This window comes from Nestor notabilis, unplaced genomic scaffold (genome assembly GCF_000696875.1).
Source record: "Nestor notabilis isolate BGI_N333 unplaced genomic scaffold, ASM69687v1 scaffold16276, whole genome shotgun sequence".
Classification (NCBI taxonomy): domain Eukaryota; kingdom Metazoa; phylum Chordata; class Aves; order Psittaciformes; family Psittacidae; genus Nestor; species Nestor notabilis.
The window spans coordinates 10,106-18,366 of NW_009934483.1; the positions used below are offsets into that span (position 1 = coordinate 10,106).

Here is an 8,261-nt window from a genome sequence, read left to right on the forward strand (position 1 = left end):
CTGCCGATCATGGTGAAAATCTGCCTTGATGACTCTGCCTCTCAGCTTTTCCCTGTCCCCCCTTTGGCGTTGCTGCTGCCAGGGTGGCGCAAGGAGCAGGGGGAAGCACCAAGTGGTCCAGGGGCTCGAAATGGGCCATAGGACTCCCTGTCACAGGATGGCCTTGCCACAGAGGTTCTAGCTGTGTTAGAAGGGGATAAAGCATTTCTGTGGGTGACAAGAGCATCTACTATAAGAATAGTGAATACTGGAAGTCCTCAGGGGGTTTAAGAGCCCTAATTCCTTGTGCTTTATGGCTTAGTTTGCCTCTTTCCTGGGAAGCATCCACATGCCCCAAAAGGTGCATCCCCGTGCTCATTGCTGAAAGCTTCTCTGCATTTCCCTCCAAAGCACCTTTGTACTAACTGATACCAAAACCAGGGGGAAACACCAGCCTGATGCAGGCCAGCCTTTGAGTGTCCTTGCATTTTCCATCCCCTATTTAGCTCCATGTAGCAAACTTGTTCCCACTGCTCTGCTTTGCAAATGTTGTGTAGGTCAAGCTGAAGATTTTTCTTGGCCCGAGCCCTGCGAGTCCTTGCCAAGTATGTGGTTTACTGCATGCAAATGTTAGTCAACAGTTACATTACCCAAACGCAGCCTTTTTTCTTTCTTTCTTTCCTTCCTTTTTTTTTTTTCCTAGCTTGAAATAAATGATTTGGCACAAAGCAGTGTAAATGTTATGTCAGCATTAGAAGCTATTTAATCTTGATGGATGCATTAGCGGCGGAGCGTGACACTAATTGACAGGCATTAAATGATGCTTTCTGTTTCTAGTTGTGTACAAACAGGAGTCCTCCTTTGTTAAGGCTCATTAAAACTGCAAGTCTCCATAGTTAGGGGGGGATTTTTCTTTTCTTTATGAATCAAGGGGCTATTTATCACCGCGAAAGCCTGGTGTGTCATTCCCACTGTGATTAATGCTGTAACACTCTGCGATGGTTTGGTTATCCAAATGGCACAGCCCTTCCTTTTTGTCCTCGTGCTTTGTGCTTGAAGAAGAGAAGGAAAACCTGACTGGAAGTCGATCTTCTGCCCATAAAGAAACCACTTGGGGTTGTAGAGAGAAGGGTTGGAAAGGAGAGGAGGGAGGGCAGTGCTTGCTGCGGGGAGGACACAGCCAAGATGTTTCTCCATGGCAGAGGCTGCAAAGGAGCTGGAGCTGCTGCCAGCATCCCTGCCTCTAACCAGCACCAGTGTCTGACCCAGAACCTGCTCGTTTTGCCATCTTAATGCTTGCTTTGGCTTTGATTTTTTTTCTCTTTAAAGCTTGTCAAGGTCGGTGCATTGGTAGTTACTGCACTTTGCTTTCCATTCGGGAAAAGCTGCTGCTGCCAACAGCAGAAGGGAGGGAGTGTGTGCCCAAGGTTGGTCCCTCTCCGCCTCTGTACGAGGGGAAACATTCACACCAACAGCTCCCGGGATGGCTTCTCCTTCTTATGGTCCTATGGAACCCAGCACTGCCCTGGTTGTGCTGGTGTGGTTGCAGGAGTGGAATTCAGGGGCAGTGCTTGTAGTGCAAAACTCCAGAGGCCACTGGGATTGTGCTTAAACTGTGGGATTAAGGGTAATTTTGGGGTGATAAAGAAACTACTTCACTATATAAGCTCTTACTTTTGGGAAGTAGTTGCTTGTTTCACGTTCATCAGGTGGTAAATGGGATTAGAGGATGCTCAGACACTCTATACTTGGCTGCATGAGTGCAGCCTGTGCAAAGGATGTTAGAAACAGCGATGAATGATGATTTCCCACCTTGTGAGCTGATGCTTATGACAATTCATTGCCAGAACTCACTTGAGTGCAACAGTGGCTCACTGGTGGGACACCCGTGGTCAGAAACAGGGTCAAAAGAAACCCCAAACCCAGGGCAAGAACCCCACAGAGGCAGCTTGTTTTTAATAAAGACTCCGCGCTCTTTATTCCAAAGGACAACACGCATCAGATGAAATAGTATCAAAAAATATGTACAAAAATAGCAACTACTTGCACCGGGCTCGCTTTGCGCCAGCGGAGTTAACTACCAGCAGTCGGGTGCTGAAGCAGCAAGAAGGGTATTTTACTGGTTATAAACCATCAGTGGGTAAAAAGAAGTGGCTACGACACATTTTCCCAAAGCATCATCCAAGACGTTCAGTTTACAGCTAATTTTCAGTTTAGATCTGATTTTTCCCAGCCCAATTCAGCCCTTTCCAGTGTTACGTGCCCATAAAAAAAACTCTTCAAAAGATGCACCATGATCCCTATTCAGGAGCAGCTCCGGGATGGTGAGAGCTACTAATCCAGTGTATTTGGTGCACGTTTAGTGTCTCTGCATTGATTTAAGCAGCGTACTGAGGTTTGGCAGGACCTCCTCCCCCTGGAGAGGGCTCTGTGCCCTGCGGGGGCTTAGCTTTGAGGCCAGAAGGGCTTTATTTTGTTGTTCCAAGCAGTGGATAAGCAAAGTGCAAAGTGGATAAGCAGCAGGGCTGGGTTTGAAACACAGCGCAACAGTGCAGGGGAGACGTCTGCTTCGAGGCACTGGGGACACGCAGCATCTGAGAGCAGGAGCTGGAAGGAAAATGTTATCTCGAGATATTAAGGGTTACTTTCAGGCTATTAGAAAGCAACTGGTTGTCCTCCAAATTGAGCAAGCGGGTTTGATAGCAAGAGCACATGAGTATCTACTGCAAAGGGTTCTCCCCTCCCTGCCCTCCCTCATCCGCATCCCCCAGCAGCTTCATCTTTGCGAGCTTGCACCACCTGAGCCTCTTGGCAAGGCAAAAGATCAGTCGCCAAATAATCGTGTTTAAAGGGGCAGATCTAAGCAGGTTCTTGTTTAATTGTCTGTATTTCCCAGTGTGATTTTTAATTCTCTGTCAGAAAGAACAGGCACCGCAGGGACATTCCTGGTGGTTCACAGGGAAGAAACCTCCACTTATGTTTTGTTCCAGAGGATTCTGTGTGTTCCAGCAGAGCTTTGCTGATCTACACTAGTGAGAAAAAGCACTTGATGTTTCTTCTCTTGGAAATCTCATTCATTTTTACACTTTCTCCCATGAGTTTAGTGACGTCTCAGGTTTTATGTACAATTGGTTGCAAAAAAAACCCCCAATCTTTGCTACTCTGCCAGAGCAAGTTGTTGTCTCACTAAGAAATCACTTGTAAAGATCTCGTCCTCTTGCTGTCCTGATGTCCTGGTGCTGGGTTCGAGCCGATTTCAGTGGCCAACAGGGAGTTTGCTGCTTTGGAAGCTGACGGGAGCGCTGAGCTCTTGGAGCTGTTGCTGTTTTAAATAGCTTATATGGACTGTTCAAACAGCAGCAACACCCGGATATGCAAAACTCGTCTGTCACTGCGCTATTGTCCCTGTTCCCCAGGGTGCTGGTTTGGCTTCTCAAGGCGCAAGCAGCAGCAGTTGGCATCTCGGCGTCCAAAGGCCAGAGGGATGGGTTTGGGTGGGGGTGAGCTGGGGCCAGCGGGCACCTCAGGTTGCTGTCGCTCATAGCAGAAAGGGGATTAGTTCATCCCAAAAGCCGCATGAGTTACCCGGCGTGGAGGCTGTAGCACTGCCTGACAGCAAGCAGAAGTCCTGGGGGGGGTCTATGTCCCTTCTGGGACCATGAGCCATGTTGGTATCCATGGCAGAAATGCATTTTTCTTGCTTTTTATGATTTTTTTAAGTCTAATTCTTAGAACATGCTTGGCCCAAGTGGCCGAGCTGGAGCCAATACCCCCTGAGAAGCTGTGGCTGCCTCATCCCTGGCAGTGTTGGATGGGGGCTTGGAGCAACCTGCTCTAGGGGAAGGTGTCCCTGCCCTTGGCAGGGGTTGGAGCTGGAGGAGCTTTAAGGTCCCTTCCAGCCCAAACCATTCCAGGAATCGGTGCCAGCCCAGGGTCTGCAGTTTTCCTTTTGCCCTCTTGGTGGGCACAGGCGATCTTGGAGCTGCAGAGAGGGTTCATTGCTGTCTCCAGGGCTGGACCATCCCTTTCTGCCCCCCCAAAAGCTGCAGTTCCACCTCATAACAGTGCTATCAAATGCGCTGAATTAAAATCTTGGGGGTAGGAGGGGTGGGGTTGAGGCTTTTTTTTAGGTTCTTCTTCTGTTAGCAATAAGAGGCTTATACAGCAACGGGATGCTGATCATTACCGCGAGCGGGGTCTTAATTACACTAGAAAAAGCAATGCAGTATTAAACCCCCCACCACGTTTAAGGGAAAAGGATGCTTTCTGCTTACAACAAGCAGCTACTACCACGCAGGGCTCCAGCCACGCAGGTAGTAGAGGCAGGGCCCCGCCCCGCAGCGCCAGCAGCGATGCTCCGCGCAGCTCGGCCGCCTTCTGCGTGTCCAGTCTGGTGATTCCGGAGCCGACCTGTTTCCGTTTGGTTTTATACCTCCTGTTCTGGAACCAGATCTTGACCTGGGTCTCGGTGAGCTGCAGGCGCCGGGCCAGGCGGGCGCGCTCGGGGGCAGACAGGTACCTCTGGTGGCTGAATTTCCTCTCCAGTTCCATCACCTGGCTGTGGGAAAACGCCGCCCGCGAGCGCTTCGCCTGCCTGGGGGGACACGGGGCGGTGGGCAGGGGCTGCGGCTCCGCTGTGGCCTCTGTGGAGCAAAGAGATGGGAATTACCTGCTTGGAAGAGCCCCGATCCCTTGATTTTCCCCTTCCGGAGCTAGAAATAGTGATGTGTGTCCCTGGAGAGAGGCTCTGGACAAGGACAGGATGAGGGGAATGGCTTTAACCTGCCAGTGGGGACACTGAGATGAGCTCTGGGGCAGAAGCTCTTCCCTGTGAGGGTGCTGAGGCGCTGGCACAGGGAAAAGCACATTCAGTAGCTCTGGGGGGTGCAGGCCCAGAGAAGCTGTGGCTGCCCCATCCCTGCCATTCAATATGAATATACATTCAAGTCAAATAAATTCGGAGCTGTTTCGCAGGGGTGGTGGAGGTCTGCCTCAGCACTATTGCTGTGTACAGTGAGGCATCAACAGCTCTGCAGATCCTTATTGTGGAGTTCATACTATGAAGGCGCTTGTTTGAATGTCCTCCTGTACCTATGGGAAAATCCTGATTCCCCCAAAGAGAACAAGTTTCTGTCCTAAAGTTACAAAGGTCGGCCCAGAAATGGGGCAGCCGAGAGCGGGCTGCAGTGAGAAAGCGTTGGAGATAAATCCCTCCCTGTTCACTCTCACAGTTCCAAGGCAATGGCAAGAAATTTTAGGGCAGACTTTTAAACCTCCAGGCCTGGTTTTACTGTAACTGCAGACCTGGCCATGGGTTGCTGGTCCAAAGCAGCATCTCAGTGTTTGCCTCCAGCTTATTTCTTAGGGCACTTGAGCCATGACCCACAAAGGTGCTGAGCTCCCTGGGAAGCGTCACATATAACTGTTAAACCTTCCCAAGCCACTTTAGTTGTGCAGTGAGCTCCTTTTTCCCCAGCTTGGGGTGGAAATAGACCAATTGGGTTTTTTCCCTTTAGTTATTTCTTAGTCTGTTTTCCTAAGACGTGAGCACAGCGCTCGGATGGACACATCGGGCTTAACCCCCAGCGCCTGTAAATCCCGCTTGTCCCACTGAAATCCCCGGAGCTGCTCTCATTTACACAAGTAGCTTTGTGGGAGATCTGGTGCAGCTTCTAGTGAGTCTCGCAAGCCCCTGCCTGGTGGCTGTTTCTGAACGGGCTTTTTATGTAGAAACTGCTTCTCGCAGCACTGAGACATAAAACCAACATTCCCCTGGCAAGGGCTGTCGTAAACCAGTCACTAGAGAGCTCAAAGCTGCCTTTTTGGCTGGTGCAGCTCAGCCCAAGGGCTGCTTGGACAAGGAAAGGCCAAATCCCCTCCCGCAGCCCCGGCCGTGCTCGTGTTGCTGCAACACGAGAGGCACCAGGCAAAAGGATTTGCTTCCGAATGTGGTTTTCGGTGTGTTGCTTCCGCAGTGAAATGTTGTTCCTGCGAGGAATCTGGGAGTTAGGTGCTAGGAAGGGATGCTGTGGCGAGAGGAGCAGGTCACTGTTAATAAACCTGCTAAATATGGGGGTAAAGGCTGGGAAATCAGGGCTGAGCACACAGAAAAGCTGACCCCAGCTTCAAACAGCACAAATCCAACACGGGAATGTTTAGAGGACCAGAGGCACCCATGAGCTCTGTTGTGGTGGCATCAAGGATGGGCACAAACTGCCTCTCTGGGCTGGCAGCTCACGGTGCCTTTGCTGGGCACCTCCTGCATAGAAGGGAACTTTATTTCCCAAGAAATCATAGAAATGCATCAATTGGGGTTTACTTCTAAATGGCACTTCAGGCACATTCAGTCCTTTGAGCTATCTGAAGCACCCGCTGGAAGGTTTGCTGTTACACTGCTGCTATCCCTCTTCCTTCCCCACTCCTAGAGCACAGGTACTCATGGTATTTAAAGCACAGGTTATTTGGCTCCAGCACCCGGGTCTGGATCCTGCCCCGTGCAGAGGGTTATCCCTAACCCAAGCACAACCATTGCTGACCCATTCCCCAGCCAGGAGCTTCCACCCCCTTACCTGTGTCTGCCTCGTGGGGTGTCCCTCGGGCTTGGGATGCTTCTGGGGGATGAGGGCTCCTGGTGGGATGCCCTGGGACAGCTCCCAGGGCAGAACTGCCCTTGCTCCCCTCCACTGCGGCTGCCCCTGGCTCCCCATCCTGGCTGTCAAATCCTCTGCTCTTGCCCCTCTCCGGCTGTGCTCCCTGTTCTGCCCCATCCCAGAGGATGTCTTGGATGAGGAAGGATGTCCGGGGCCTGGAGGCGATGGGCACGGTGTGCTGGGCTGCTGCCGGGGTGCAGCTCATCCCTGCCGGGCTGCTGCCGGCCGCCCTCTGCCTCCTTGCGGGGAGCACCCTGGTGCTCATGCTCCTCTTCCTCTCCCTGCCCAGAGGCTCGCGGGCTTCCCACCCTCCCGGCTCTGCACTTATAGGGCAGGCAGCCAAACCTCCCGGGCCTGATTGGAGATCCCTGGCAGGAGTCTACGCCCTTCGGTGGTGTCTTGGCTCCCACGGACTTCCCGGCTGCTTGCTTCTCCCTCTTGCTCAGGACACCCTTCCCCGTGGATCCGTGGGGTCACGGCCAAACCTCAGCCCCCTCTTTTGTCCCCCTGTTGCTTTCTTGCTGGCAAATCACCCCTGAGCTTTTGTGGTGGGTGCCTAAGTGAGCTTATCCTTTTGGGGGTCAAAATGCTTCCGAGGTGGGCGTTTGGGTGAGAGGAGAGGGGAGCAGTGTTTGCTGCCTTGGAGGGATGCTCACCTGCAATGGATCCAGAGGAGGCCACAAAGATGCTGAGAGAGATGGGCTTGTTCAGCCTGGAGAAGAGAAGGCCCCAGGGAGATCTTTAACAGTCTTCTAATACCTAAAGAGACCCTACAAGAACTCTGCAGAGGGACTTTTTACAAGGGACAGGACAAAGGGAACAGCTTTAACCTGCCAGAGGGGAGACTGAGATGAGCTCTTGGGCAGAAGCTCTTCCCTGTGAGGGTGCTGAGGCGCTGGCACAGGGTGCCCAGAGGAGCTGTGGCTGCCCCATCCCTGGCAGTGTTCAAGGCCAGGTTGGACACAGGGGCTTGGAGCAACCTGCTCTAGTGGAAGGTGTCCCTGCCCGGGGCAGGGGCTGGAGCTGGAGGAGCTTTAAGGTCCCTTCCAACCCAAACCAGGCTGGGATTCTGTGATGCAGCCCAGGCTTGGACCACAAGGTGATTATCTTTCTGGTTTAACTACTAGTATTGCCTGGTTTGGGGTTTGTATATTTGGTTTTGCTTTGGATCAGGTTTTGCTGCTCAGATACCAACTGTGGATAGGAAAAGTCAAAATACAAAGCGAGAGAGTGCAAACAGCATTTCACCAATCGGGGGGTTTATTTGCAAATAATAATAATAAAGACCAAAATAAATGCCAAAGATATTAAGAAATATAAATCAAAGATGTATCTCAAGAGATCAGAGGTACTCTGAGAGTTCAATGTCCATAAGCCGTGAGCGCACAGCGATGTGCACAGACCCTGTTTTCCAGTTGTCCTTAGGAAGCAATCCAGTGTTGATGTCCTGCGCTGGGAGCCGGGAGGAGCAGGTCCCCTGTGGGAGCAGGAAGGACCAGACTCCAGAGCCCTGAATAAATAAACACCCGGAGTCCCTGGGTCCCCAAGTGCTGGCGCAGCAGCGTCCCCCTCTCTCCTGACCTGCCTTTGCAGGGATATGGCTGCATGGGATGGGTGTCCCAGAGTCATCCA

General features: G+C 51.9%; 2 protein-coding genes across 2 annotated transcripts in view; both read right to left on the reverse strand.

The window, feature by feature from the left end:
• Positions 1-1,157: 1,157 nt before the first annotated feature.
• LOC104407961 (homeobox protein Nkx-3.1-like) lies at positions 1,158-6,834 on the reverse strand (the record flags this gene model as incomplete). Its single annotated transcript, XM_010017376.1, has 3 exons — positions 6,549-6,834; positions 4,386-4,622; positions 1,158-1,222 (listed from the first exon to the last, which is right to left on the reverse strand). Coding segments are annotated over exons 1-3 (588 nt in total), but the record flags the coding sequence as incomplete, so codon positions are not given.
• A 1,137-nt stretch (positions 6,835-7,971) lies between these two features.
• The window catches only part of LOC104407963 (homeobox protein Nkx-2.6-like), a gene marked incomplete at its 5' end in the record, with an annotated part of 993 nt that continues 703 nt past the window's right edge, over positions 7,972-8,261 (reverse strand). The window contains one exon of the mRNA XM_010017377.1: positions 7,972-8,106. Within this exon, the coding sequence (XP_010015679.1) occupies positions 7,972-8,106 (135 nt within the window). The remainder of the gene's footprint in view (positions 8,107-8,261) is intronic.